The sequence below is a fragment of the Electrona antarctica genome, assembly GCF_951216825.1.
Source record: "Electrona antarctica genome assembly, chromosome: 13".
NCBI classification, from domain to species: domain Eukaryota; kingdom Metazoa; phylum Chordata; class Actinopteri; order Myctophiformes; family Myctophidae; genus Electrona; species Electrona antarctica.
In genome coordinates, this window is record NC_136794.1 from 51,689,461 (window position 1) to 51,704,292 (window position 14,832).

Sequence of the window (14,832 nt, forward strand, 5' to 3'; positions counted from 1 at the left end):
ATTATACCGTCGCAGTAATTACCAGTCCCCCTGTCACTCCAGTGACACATTGGGACATTTGCATGACAGTGGGAAAGAGGAATTTCCCCCCCCCTCACATGCACTAAACTGCTGTTCTTCTTGGTGCGGTCTCAGCACCCAGCAGGAAAACACTTTTATTGTGGTTACTATAAAAAGCACCTCTCTTGGTTTAAACGACCGGTGTCTTACCCGGTCTCAATTAAACTTTATGTTTGGTTACAATAGTCTTAATAATCAGTTTCCTAAACTGACCGTCGATTAGAACTCTGCCTTATCGAACAATGACTCCCAAACTATTGTTAAACCCGCAGTCACTTTTGTGGCTTACGGTTTTAACAGCTGTCCTTCACATGGACCCATACCCACATGAAAACAGTTTAACGGTGCCGCTTAGTTAGTAGCACAAATCAAAACGGCATGCCGTCACGGCAGCATTTATAGTTTGATTTAATCCTATGGATACTAACAACCGCGGCATCGCATTCACATGCGCTGCCTTCAACGCACGGCTTAAATTTCAGTTGAATAAAGCCACACAGACAACCACAATCAAACGGGGTGCAGTCTTTCGGCACAATTCTGTCTGATTTAATCTTGTGGTTATTAGTGTGGCACGATTCAACTCTGTGTGCTGGTCCCAACACACGGTAATTTATCTTCGTTATAAATTGTGGTCACTTTAGTGACTATACACCGATCTACGCTGTTTAGTTTAAACAGCACGGCAACCGAATAAGTTCAACCCGTCGCAGTTGAACTTTATTCTGAATTAAAACAACTTTAAATTGCAGATCCCTTTAGTGACTGCTAATTTAAAGCCTTTTACAACGCGGTAGCAATTTAAACTGTAATATGTCAAACGGTTTCGGTTCAGACTATATTATATCTTAAATATGCCCGGGCGCGTGTTGAGCTGCACGCTGATCTCAGCGGCACTTTCTTTCTGTTCAAACTAGGCACTTAGTGGCTCTATGGTTTTAACAGTTCGCACGGCGGCGAATTACTTTCGCACGGCGGCGAATTACTTTAATTTGGTTACAGTAGGCCTCGTAGTGGCCTTATCGAGCTAACTGCGCATTTTAGTAGCGCAGCACTTTAAAACCGACTATGTCAAACTGTCTCAGTTTAACTGTATTCCGCTTTAAAGTATAAGTCGCTGCTCGCAGCGATTTAAAACTAGTAATATGTCTAGATTATAGGCTATATTACGAGTCAAACCGCCCGGCCACGATGTAAAACTGTGCGCTGACGGTACAAAACTTTTAAATCTGTATAATTAGGCCCTTTAGTGGCCATACGATTTAAAACTGTGCACTCTAGTAGCACAGCGCTTTAAACTGGTATATGGTGAACTGTTTAAAGCTAGTCGCTGCACGCAGCGATTTGAAACTAGTAATATGTCTAGATTATAGGCTATATTACGCTTCAAACCCCCAGCAACGATTTAAAACTGTTCGGTTATTTGGCGATGTTGTGCCCGGGCTCCGACCAGCCCATGCACGTAGGCAGAGTAAAGTGACTAACACGCACAGAAGTGAACTAAATGCTCCAATGATAGCTTATATTTGATGAACTCAAACGTGCATTTTATAGGGTTTTTATTAATTCATATTAATTATAAACACTTACAATCATACATTCACACGTTCTGTTCACACTTCCCCCCAACACAAGATGAATACAGTATCCCGGCCTGGATTACAGGTCCTATTGGTCTGTGGTTCTATCCTAACTCTGTCGGTAGGGTTTACTATCATTTTACACTCTAAGACTCCCAGATCATGGTACAGCTTAGCTTGTCATTGTTGACTCTCAGACTTAGTTCAGTGACACATTAAGTGGCACATTAAGTGGTACATTAATGGTACATTAAGTGGTTTTAAATCTACCTTAGCATTAATCAGATGGTAATTAATCAATGATCGGGAGACAAGAACACAGATGACATTTGGTTACAATCTAAACATCATATTACATCAATTATTAATAATGCACAATTATATATCGCATAATACATTATAGCATATAATATATAGCAAATACATACCGCTGGTCTCTGCCTAGACAGACATGTATCACGTTCGATGGTATTGGTGAATCTGCTCATCATTGCTTTGTCAGTATATTAAAGCAAGCTCTATGACTGATGTCACACCTCCCTGCTAAACACTTTCAACCAATCAGAAGCCACAGACCATCCTGTCTTTCTCCTCTGAGAGGCAGTTTGTGGTGCAGTCAGCTTCCTGCCTGCACCGCTGACCTTAGCTGTTAGACTATCACATATTTATTATTTAGGCTTTTTACCAACCCAATATATAATAGGTTATTTAGAACACATTTACACAATTGAAAGGGATTAAAGATAGAAGTTACTTAATCCCCATTTCCATGTTCTATTTGTGTGAGTTGACACTGCCCTGGGAGGCGCCATAAACTATAGACCCTTTACAGCTGGAATGCTGACCAGCAGCCAACCCCCCAGCAAGGAAGTGGCCTGGCATGTATGACCTCCTAGGTTCTTCTTAACTCACCAATGAGCTGTAATTCTCTCTTCTTTGGAAATACACCTAGACACCATAATCTATATATATTTTCTTCCCCAATATCTGAGAATACATCTCGCACACCCATAATTAACACGACAGTGTGTGTGTGTGTGTGTGTGTGTGTGTGTGTGTGTGTGTGTGTGTGTGTGTGTGTTCTTCTTCTTCCAGTGGTTTCGTCTTCCTCAGGTTGATCTGTCCTGCAATCCTCAACCCCAGGATGTTCAACATTATCGCTGGTACGCGCACACACACACACACACACACAGTGCACACACACACACCTGAATTCCAGAATGAGATTTTATTGAAGGTGCAGAATCAAGGAGCTCTCTCTCTCTCTCTCTCTCTCTCTCTCTCTCTCTCTCTCCCCCCCCCAGACCCCCCCTCCTCCACAGCTGGTAGAACTCTCACCCTTGTGGCCAAATCAGTTCAGAACCTCGCCAACCTGGTGGAGTTCGGTGCCAAGGTATGCGCGCGTGCACACACACACACACACACACACACACACACACACACATTGGGTATTGAACCGGCTGGGCTCTGGGTTCGGCTCTCGGGTATTGGGTTCCAGCCAGGTGGACCCGTGCTGCCCTGGTGGCAAACTTAGATTATTAAAAAAAATATAAATAGTGTATATAACAATGCAATGTAGCTCTGTTCACACAATGCTGTACTATACAGCTGTATGTACTCTGTTCACACAATGCTGTACTATACAGCTGTATGTACTCTGTTCACACAATGCTGTACTATACAGCTGTATGTACTCTGTTCACACAATGCTGTACTATACAGCTGTATGTACTTTCAATGTAGCTCTGTTCACACAATGCTGTACTATACAGCTGTATGTACTCTGTTCACACAATGCTGTACTATACAGCTGTATGTACTTTCCCCATGTAGCTCTGTTCACACAATGCTGTACTATACAGCTGTATGTACTTTCCCCATGTAGCTCTGTTCACACAATGCTGTACTATACAGCTGTATGTAGCTCTGTTTACACAATGCTGTACTATACAGCTGTATGTACTTTCCCCATGTAGCTCTGTTCACACAATGCTGTACTATACAGCTGTATGTAGCTCTGTTTACACAATGCTGTACTATACAGCTGTATGTACTTTCCCCATGTAGCTCTGTTCACACAATGCTGTACTATACAGCTGTATGTACTTTCCCCATGTAGCTCTGTTCACACAATGCTGTACTATACAGCTGTATGTACTTTAGGGTTAGGGTTAGGGTTACCCTAACCCTAACCCTGTACTATACAGCTGTATGTAGCTCTGTTCACACAATGCTGTACTATACAGCTGTATGTACTTTAGGGTTAGGGTTACCCTAACCCTAACCCTAATGCTGTACCATACAGCTGTATGTACTTTAGGGTTAGGGTTACCCTAACCCTAACCCTAATGCTGTACTATACAGCTGTATGTACTTTAGGGTTAGGGTTACCCTAACCCTAACCCTAATGCTGTACCATACAGCTGTATGTACTTTAGGGTTAGGGTTACCCTAACCCTAACCCTAACGCTGTACTATACAGCTGTATGTACTCTGTTCACACAATGCTGTACTATACAGCTGTATGTACTTTCCCCATTTTCAACAGTTGTTATTGTATTTTAACATTTGGCCGTGGCAACGTAAACGCATGTTTTCTCTATGCCAATAATTAAAGCTCCTTTGAATTGAAAATTGAATTGTGACATGTTGTCAAACCAGGGGCTTTTCATGATGCTGAATCCATTGATTCCAATCATTAGTTTTTGATAAATCCAACTGAGAAACGAACCTTTGCTCTCTGCGGTCACGTCAGATATTACCCAAATAATGTCCTGTCAGTTATGATGAGAGAACACGCTGACTGTGCTGAATATGACGGGAACCCCTGTTGGTGTTTGAAGCATTATGTTATACTTTAGCTGTTGAAAAATAGCAGATCTACAAGCTCACACCGAGTGCCGCACTATGAGCTTGTAGATCTGCTATTTTTTGAAAAATCACGAAAATGTGGCACTATATATATGTGGCAGAATATATATTTCAGAGCAAACGTTTTTAACTCATATCTATCTTTGCTTCTGGGAGGTTCCCTGGAACCACATATTTACAGATGGAGGTCGGCGGCCAGTTACATATAGTCACATTACAGTTACATATCATTTACAGATGGAGGTCGGCGGCCAGTTACATATCATTTAACTCATATCTATCTTTGCTTCTGGGAGGTTCCCTGGAACCACATATTTACAGATGGAGGTCGGCGGCCAGTTACATATCATTTAACTCATATCTATCTTTGCTTCTGGGAGGTTCCCTGGAACCACATATTTACAGATGGAGGTCGGCGGCCAGTTACATATCATTAAACCACATAACCACATATTTACAGATGGAGGGCGGCGGCCAGTTACATATCATTAAACCACATAACCACATATTTACAGATGGACGTCGGCGGCCAGTTACATATCATTTACAGATGGAGGTCGGCGGCCAGTTACATATCATTTACAGATGGAGGTCGACGGCCAGTTACATATCATTTACAGATGGAGGTCGGCGGCCAGTTACATATCATTTACATATCAGTTACATATCATTTACATATCAGTTACATATCATTTACATATCAGTTACATATCATTTCCGGGCTCCTTGACATGAAATAGTTTGAGAACCACTGAAAACAAACTGTCATGATTTAGAAGACATTTAGAATCTGGTCGATACAAAGACACTGACCTGTGGTCCTGCACTGCCACCTAGTGACCAATAGATACAAAGACACTGTGAAGAGACCCAGCTCTGACCTGTGGTCCTGCACTGCCACCTAGTGGTCGATACAAAGACACTGTGAAGAGACCCAGCTCTGACCTGTGGTCCTGCACTGCCACCTAGTGGTCGATACAAAGACACTGTGAAGAGACCCAGCTCTGACCTGTGGTCCTGCACTGCCACCTAGTGGTCGATACAAAGACACTGTGAAGAGACCCAGCTCTGACCTGTGGTCCTGCACTGCCACCTAGTGGTCGATACAAAGACACTGTGAAGAGACCCAGCTCTGACCTGTGGTCCTGCACTGCCACCTAGTGGTCGATACAAAGACACTGTGAAGAGACCCAGCTCTGACCTGTGGTCCTGCACTGCCACCTAGTGGTCGATACAAAGACACTGTGAAGAGACTCAGCTCTGACCTGTGGTCCTGCACTGCCACCTAGTGACCACACTTGGTATGGTTTTGTTGTAAAGTCAAACACAAACTGGTTTTAAAAATATTTCACTGGTTACAAACACACACACACACACACACACACACACACACACACACACACACACACACGTGCGCACACACCATGTAAATACTGTGGTGTTTTCTTTCAAAGGAACCATACATGGAGGGCGTTAACCCTTTCATCAAAAACAACAAACATAGAATGATCATGTTTCTGGACGAGTTGGGGGTGAGTTGTTGTTGTTATTATTATGTTTCTATAATGAGTTATTTTTGTAATACTTTTATATTGTATGTTTTCCCAAATTCTAAGTTTTATTCACGACCCAAAACTGTTATTGCTATTTTTCCTTTTTTTTTCTGACCTCAATTGCACCCAAACAAGTGTGTGTGTGTGTGTGTGTGTGTGTGTGTGTGTGTGTGTGTGTGTGTGTGTGTGTGTGTGTGTGTGTGTGTGTGTGTGTGTGTGTGTGTGTGTGTGTGTGTGTGTGTGTGTGTGTGTGTGTGTGTGTGTGTGTGTGTGTGCGTGCATGCAGAACGTGCCTGACCTTCCAGAGGTCACAGAGGTCATCTTCAGGACGGACGTGTCCCGCGACCTCGCCGCTCTGCATGAGCTCTGCTCCGCCCACTCTGACGAGCTGAGGACGCTGTCCAATGAGAGGGGAGCACAGCAGGTACACGCACACACACACTGTCCAATGAGAGGGGAGCACAGCAGGTACACGCACACACACTGTCCAATGAGAGGGGAGCACAGCAGGTACACACACACACACTGTCCAATGAGAGGGGAGCACAGCAGGTACACACACACTGTCCAATGAGAGGGGAGCACAGCAGGTACACACACACTGTCCAATGAGAGGGGAGCACAGCAGGTACACACACACTGTCCAATGAGAGGGGAGCACAGCAGGTACACACACACTGTCCAATGAGAGGGGAGCACAGCAGGTACACACACACTGTCCAATGAGAGGGGAGCACAGCAGGTACACACACACTGTCCAATGAGAGGGGAGCACAGCAGGTACACGCACACTGTCCAATGAGAGGGGAGCACAGCAGGTACACACACTGTCCAATGAGAGGGGAGCACAGCAGGTACACACACTGTCCAATGAGAGGGGAGCACAGCAGGTACACACACACACTGTCCAATGAGAGGGGAGCACAGCAGGTACACACACACACTGTCCAATGAGAGGGGAGCACAGCAGGTACACACACACACACTGTCCAATGAGAGGGGAGCACAGCAGGTACACACACACACACACACAGTCCAATGCAATGCAGGAATACTCCAATGTCTATTACATGGATATGGGTGGCATGAGAAAAACAAATACAAAACTTTATTAGGGGGAATACTAAGACAAAGGAATAAAATCAATACAAACAGTGGAATGAGAGCGGTTTGGGGAGTGCATTCTACAGGGTTGGGGCAGCAATAACATTCTACAGGGTTGGGGCAGCAATAACATTCTACAGGGTTGGGGCAGCAATAACAGAACAATCTGAGCATTAGAAAACATCTGTTGCTTCAGAGGATATATACCAACATATTATTTAATGTGCCGTAACCGTTTCATCTGGTCAGCTGTGGGTTGGACCGACGTGGGTCCAACTCCTACTTGGACTAGCATTAGGCCCATATGGAACCTCTCACTCCGTTATAATGTAGCTCTATCAGAGGGAGAGGTTCCATGCAAGACATGTTAAAGCAGCTAGCAAGCCTAGCATGGAAGCTAACGTTGGTGTAGTGTAGCGGTAGCCCCGTGTCCATATAGCACACAAGACACAACGCTTCCAACCCATAGTTTTTAAATGTAAATGTCCCATCCACGTAACGGGGCAAAAGCAATATGAGCGGCTTCTTGACTCCTTTGGGTGTGTTGTTGTTGTTCTTGTCAACCTGTCTGACGGCACTGCAAACAGTCTCAGCAGCGCTGCTAGTCTCATGCTGCTCATCGCTGCACACGACATGCACATTTTCAGCGTAAAAACTCCTCTGGTCCCGAAACCGTCCCGATTGAGATAAATGTAAGTCCCAAATAGATATTTTATAGGCCCCGGGACGTCGGGACGCCGTTAATCTCGAGCCCTGGTAGAATCGTCCTCAGGTCTAAAAGGGTTACCGTTAATTAATTTGTTCACAACAGCGTTTTTTCTAGTGCAGACCTTTATGTTGACTGATCTACTGATACTGATTATTGGTAATCATTATTGGTAGGGTCGTCCCGATCGGAAATCTGGGCTGACCAGAGCTTCCGTTGCTCCAGACTGTACGACGGAAGCATTTATATTTGACTCATGATCAGAGCTTCCGTTGCTCCAGACTGTACAACGGAAGCATTTATATTTGACTCATGATCAGAGCTTCCGTTGCTCCAGACTGTATGACGGAAGCATTTATATTTGACTCATGATCAGAGCTTCCGTTGCTCCAGACTGTATGACGGCAGCATGTGTAAACTGTGAGAGACAACAGTCTGGCAGCGTGAGACTAACAACCACCTACTACTGCTGTACATTAATGTCATGTCATGTTTTGTTGTGTGTGTTTTCAGCACGTTCTAAAGAAGCTGTTGGCCATCACAGAGCTGCTGCAGCAGAAACAGGTCCACTACGCCATGAGCAACAGCACCAGGTAACCTGTTACCTCCTTCACCTGTTAGACGACCACCTCCACCTCCATCTGTTAGAGGACCACCACCCATCTACCACCACCTCCACCTGTCTGAGGACCATCTACCACCTCCATACTTCCACCATCTGTTAGAGGACCACCCACCACCACCCCATCTACCACCTCCATCAGTCTAACAGGTCCACTACGCCATGAGCAACAGCACCAGGTAACCTGTTACCTCCTCCATCAGTCTGAGGTCCACCACCCATCTACCACCACCTCCATCTGGACCCCCACCCATCTCTACACCTCCATCTCTCAGAGGACCATCTCTACACCTCCATCTGTTAGAGGACCACCACCCATATCTACCACCTTCTTCAGTCTGAGGACCACCCACCACCTCCATCCTGAAGATCACCTCCACATCCAACCATCCTCCTCCTCCTGCCACAGTTAATTAAATTACGCCACGAGCAACAGATGGTCGACTGAAACTACAGATACTCCTCCTCCTCCTCCTCCTTCATCTGTCAGAGATACACCTCCTCCTCTCCATTTCCCCTCCCCTCTCCATTTCTCCTCCCCTCCTCCTCTCCTCCCCTCCATTTCTCCTCCCCTCCTCCTCCCCCCCGCCTCCTCCCCTCCCCTCCTCCTCTCCTCCCCTCCTCCTCCCCCCCGCCTCCTCTCCTCCCCTCTCCTCTCCTCCAACGCGATATAGAAATATAAAGATTTCAACAGCAGAACAAAGCTTTTTTTCTTCTTCTTGTACCGCGGAATGTGTGTATGACAGCATAGGTTGCCAAAGTGTGTGTGTGTGTGTGTGCGTGTGTGCGTGCGTGCGTGCGTGCATGGGTGCGTGGGTGCGTGTGTGTGCGTGCGCGTGTGTGTGTGTGTGTGTGTGTGTGTGTGTGTGTGCGCGTGTGTGTGTGCGCGCGTCTGTGTGCGCACGTCCAAGTAGCATTTTGTTATGATAAGAGAAACGGTCCTGAAAACATTTCCAAACTTTGTGTTCATAATATCATAAACTCATCGAAACAACTTTGGAAACTTTGCTCATTCCACAAGCAGCATTATTATTATTATTATTATGTTTAAGTTATAGCTCCTTAAAGGTCAAAGGTCAAGGATGACGATATAAAATACAAAAATAGTGTTGTAAAGAATACTTTGTTGTCGTCGGATAAGATTTTGTCTCCAATGCCAGCTTTTGGCAAACGATCAAAAATAACAATTCTTCTACATTCTCTAACTGTGTCGACTTCTTGTAAATTAAGTAATGCAGATGTTTAACAGTAATGTAACTCTTGAGAGCGTAAATGAAACTATCTATAACTATCTATAAAGACCTATAAGGGTCCATTTGGTTAGCAACTCTCCATCATTTAGCTGCATGGGGACCACCTGGAACCCCCTCAAGGACCGCTGGGGGTCCTCGGACCACTGGTTGAGAACCACTTATTTAGGTGAACTCGACTATATAAAACTACCAACTGGTATATTTATGGAAGGAGAAATTTAACGAGGATTAATCTATTGATTTATCGCACATTGCCGAGGGGTTTTCCCCCGTTTTCAACCCTTATTTTGAAGAGCCAAATATCCGTAAGCGGATGTTAGGATGCCGTAGCGCTGTGTGTGGTGTCTTGACCGGTGGTGGTTCTCTCGGGTGGCGGAAAAAACCCCGACTGCGAGTATCACAGCGCCTCCTACAGGCCGTTGGAAAAACCTTTTTTTCAAACCACATTAATTTTGCGGGTTTTGGAGATGCAGGACATTGAAAGCAGCACATAGAGTGCACGTGGACGCGCGCGCATCTTCAAAATGGCCGCCAATGGCCACACTTTAGCACTGGGATGCTAACGAGAAACGGCTATCGATGCGTTCCGATCAAAACATGGAATGTAAAGAATATAAACGCTAGAAAATGTAGTCTACGCTGTTGGCGCGCTGCCAGGACTAATTTGAACCCTTTCTGGGCGGGAACCCCATTTGGTGTTTTAAACATTGTGTTATACTTTAGCTATTGAAAAATAGCAGATCTACAAGTTCATAGTGGAGCGTGGAGCTCGTAAGTCTGCTATTTTTTGAAAAATCTTGAAAATGTGGCGCAAATCTTTGAATATAATTATATTCTTTCAGAGCGAACGTTTTTAACTCAAATCGTTGCTTCTAGGGGGGGTCCCTGGAACAACATATTTTCAGATGGGGGTCGGCGACCAATTAGATATTTTTTGGGGGTCCTTGACATGATTATAGGTTGAGAACCACTGATAGAAACATGAGCGTTTATCAGAAAACTGTCAAGACATTTGTAGAATGTAGGATGATTGGATCATCCTCACGTCTAAATCTAAATGGGTTAATCTGTGGTTCTGGCGGTTAATTCATTAATAATTCACTAAAGTAAATTAACCTGTTAAATTCAACGGGTTAATTAATAATCCACTGAAGTTTCCAAACTTGTTATGTAGTTTTATAGCGGCCTGTACACGCACACACACACACACACACACACACACACACCCCCTATGGGTACGCACACGCACACACCCTATGGGTACGCACACGCGCACACCCTATGGGTACGCACACACACTCTCTCACACACACACGTATGTGCACGGTCTGTGTCCTCTACTTACGATGAGTGTTAAACTGACATGCCCCCCCCTCCCCCCCCCCTCTATAATAACTGGATTTGGAGATAAATGTGTTTTTATACTGTAATTAGTGACTGATTTATTTGATGGCTTAAAAAGTGCTGAAAGTAGCATTTATTTCTATCCTTGTTCCTTCCTTCCTTTTGTCTATTTCATAAAGTTATGGTTATTGTATTATTTTATATCAAGAATAAATTCTTGCTGGAATCATGAGTTTATTATGAGTTATTATTATTATGAATCATGAGTTTATTATATTCATGTATTATATAATCATGAGTTTATTATATTCATGTATTATATAATCATGAGTTTATTATATTCATGTATTATATAATCATGAGTTTATTATATTCATGTATTATATAATCATGAGTTTATTATATTCATGTATTATATAATCATGAGTTTATTATATTCATGTATTATATAATCATGAGTTTATTATATTCATGTATTATATAATCATGAGTTTATTATATTCATGTATTATATAATCATGAGTTTATTATGAGACGAACTGACTCTTTATTTCTCTCTAATTGTATCAGCTTTATTTTATTTTCTGTTTTCAGACACAAAACTAAATCTAATGAGAGAAAACAGCAAAATGTTTACAGTCATTAATTAATTCATTCATTCATTGATTTATTTGTATCAGATAAAGACATGCATGCACTTATTATTAAAGCTTTGTGTTTCCTACAGAACTTCAAGACTCAGTCATTGGTGTGTGTGTGTGTGTGTGTGTGTGTGTGTGTGTGTGTGTGTGTGTGTGTGTGTGTGTGTGTGTGTGTGTGTGTGTGTGTGTGTGTGTCACGCCCGTCCGTCCGTCCGTCACTAATCTCGTTAACTCGGTCGATGCCAAACTTTGCACACACACTCCCTGGATGCCAACGATGAACCTCTACCCCAAATTTTCAGAACGGCCTGTTGTAGCGCCACCAGGAGGCCGACTTTTGAAAACACACATTTTTATATATAGTGGTTGCAACTCTATTGATTGATTGCCCGAGTGTGGTGGGAGTTCTGCTCTGGTTTTGGTGAAATATTAAGTCGTTCTGGTCATTTTGTGGGGGGCACTGGGGCCACGCAGTAAAAGTAAATTAATGCACAAAACTTAATTCTTATTGTTGACCTATTTCTTAAATATTAGCGCAACTTTCATTCAACTTTGACCCCTCATCACATGTTTTGGGCGTAGTGATATGGGGGGTCAAAAATATTGATTCTCGGGGAATCAATTAATAGTTGCAACCACTATTAATGGCAAGTATTTCATACAACTTAAGTTCAAAAAATCTGAACTATCCCTTTAATAATAATAATAATGGTTCAGAAGCTGTTCAGATTCTCCCATTGGAGTGAATAATTGTTACCACCTAACTCCATTTCTGAGGTTTTAGAATAGTTTATATAAATCAGTGCTATTGAACACACTGTCTGTGTGTTGATTAAAACAATATTGAACCAATGGAAAGTCCATAGGACCCTCAAACTGTCTGCTAAGGCAGCTAACTCCACCACCTCTCTCCCTCTCAAACTGTCTGCTAAGGCAGCTAACTCCACCACCTCTCCCTCTCAAACTGTCTGCTAAGGCAGCTAACTCCACCACCTCTCTCCCTCTCAAACTGTCTGCTAAGGCAGCTAACTCCACCACCTCTCCCTCTCAAACTGTCTGCTAAGGCAGCTAACTCCACCACCTCTCCCTCTCAAACTGTGCTAAAGCAGCTAACTCCACCACCTCTCTCCCTCTCAAACTGTCTGCTAAGGCAGCTAACTCCACCACCTCTCTCCCTCTCAAACTGTCTGCTAAAGCAGCTAACTCCACCACCTCTCTCCCTCTCAAACTGTCTTCTAAGGCAGCTAACTCCACCACCTCTCTCCCTCTCAAACTGTCTGCTAAGGCAGCTAACTCCACCACCTCTCCCTCTCAAACTGTCTGCTAAGGCAGCTAACTCCACCACCTCTCTCCCTCTCAAACTGTCTGCTAAGGCAGCTAACTCCACCACCTCTCCCTCTCAAACTGTCTGCTAAGGCAGCTAACTCCACCACCTCTCTCCCTCTCAAACTGTCTGCTAAGGCAGCTAACTCCACCACCTCTCTCCCTCTCAAACTGTCTGCTAAAGCAGCTAACTCCACCACCTCTCTCCCTCTCAAACTGTCTGCTAAGGCAGCTAACTCCACCACCTCTCTCCCTCTCAAACTGTCTGCTATAAAGCAGCTAACTCCACCACCTCTCTCCCTCTCAAACTGTCTGCTATAAAGCAGCTAACTCCACCACCTCTCCCTCAAACTGTCTGCTAAGGCAGCTAACTCCACCACCTCTCTCCCTCTCAAACTGTCTGCTATAAAGCAGCTAACTCCACCACCTCTCTCCCTCTCAAACTGTCTGCTAAGGCAGCTAACTCCACCACCTCTCTCCCTCTCAAACTGTCTGCTAAGGCAGCTAACTCCACCACCTATCTCCCTCTCAAACTGTCTGCTATAAAGCAGCTAACTCCACCACCTCTCTCCCTCAAACTGTCTGCTAAGGCAGCTAACTCCACCACCTCTCTCCCTCTCAAACTGTCTGCTAAGGCAGCTAACTCCACCACCTCTCTCCCTCTCAAACTGTCTGCTAAGGCAGCTAACTCCACCACCTCTCTCCCTCTCAAACTGTCTGCTAAGGCAGCTAACTCCACCACCTCTCCCCCTCTCAAACTGTCTGCTAAGGCAGCTAACTCCACCACCTCTCTCCCTCTCAAACTGTCTGCTAAGGCAGCTAACTCCACCACCTCTCTCCCTCTCAAACTTTGATGAGGCAGTATTGCTTTGTTTAAAAATAATAATTAAAAAGTGTTCTTCATTTCCTGAAAAATGAACATTTTGTAGTTGGGTGGTTTGTCCCAGACAGCAGAGATATAGACTAATAATTAATATAAATGATATATGTTCCAGAAGCTGTGTTCATGTCAATAGACTAAATTAACATAACTTATACATGTTTCAGAAGCTGTGTTCATGTCAATAGACTAAATTAGCATAACTTATACATGTTTCAGAAGCTGTGTTCATGTCAATAGACTAAATTAACATAACTTATACATGTTTCAGAAGCTGTGTTCATGTCAATAGACTAAATTAACATAACTTATACATGTTCCAGAAGCTGTGTTCATGTCAATAGACTAAATTAACATAACGTATACATGTTCCAGAAGCTGTGTTCATGTCAATAGACTAAATTAACATAACTTATACATGTTCCAGAAGCTGTGTTCATGTCAATAGACTAAATTAACATAACATATACATGTTCCAGAAGCTGTGTTCATGTCAATAGACTAAATTAACATAACTTATACATGTTCCAGAAGCTGTGTTCATGTCAATAGACTAAATTAACATAACTTATACATGTTCCAGAAGCTGTGTTCATGTCAATAGACTAAATTAACATAACTTATACATGTTTCAGAAGCTGTGTTCATGTGCTGTTTACTTTCTATGTAGTTTACCTTTAAGCCTTGTATGTGTAATGGGGACCAATGTTCCTTTGACTAATTAGTAATTCTCCTCACCTGGGCAGCCTCACCAGGTAGTTAATGAGGTGATTAGTTTGGTCAGAGTCAGTTCAGTTCAAGCCAGCACACTGTCAAGAGCTCACTCACTGCATGTTGAGTTAACCCTTTCTCTCAGGCCTTGGACAGGATAAGTCTTTTTACTGTTCTGCCCTTA

General features: G+C 43.6%; 1 protein-coding gene across 1 annotated transcript in view; it reads left to right on the forward strand.

Annotated features, from left to right (window-relative positions):
- The window catches only part of rasa1a (RAS p21 protein activator (GTPase activating protein) 1a), a 55,720-nt gene extending 46,276 nt beyond the window's left edge, over nucleotides 1-9,444 (forward strand). The window contains exons 21-25 of the mRNA XM_079518945.1: nucleotides 2,736-2,803; nucleotides 2,945-3,033; nucleotides 5,966-6,043; nucleotides 6,351-6,488; nucleotides 8,388-9,444. Coding sequence (XP_079375071.1) covers nucleotides 2,736-2,803; nucleotides 2,945-3,033; nucleotides 5,966-6,043; nucleotides 6,351-6,488; nucleotides 8,388-8,471 — 457 coding nt within the window. The 3' untranslated portion in view covers nucleotides 8,472-9,444. The remainder of the gene's footprint in view (nucleotides 1-2,735; nucleotides 2,804-2,944; nucleotides 3,034-5,965; nucleotides 6,044-6,350; nucleotides 6,489-8,387) is intronic.
- The last annotated feature ends 5,388 nt before the right edge of the window (nucleotides 9,445-14,832 follow it).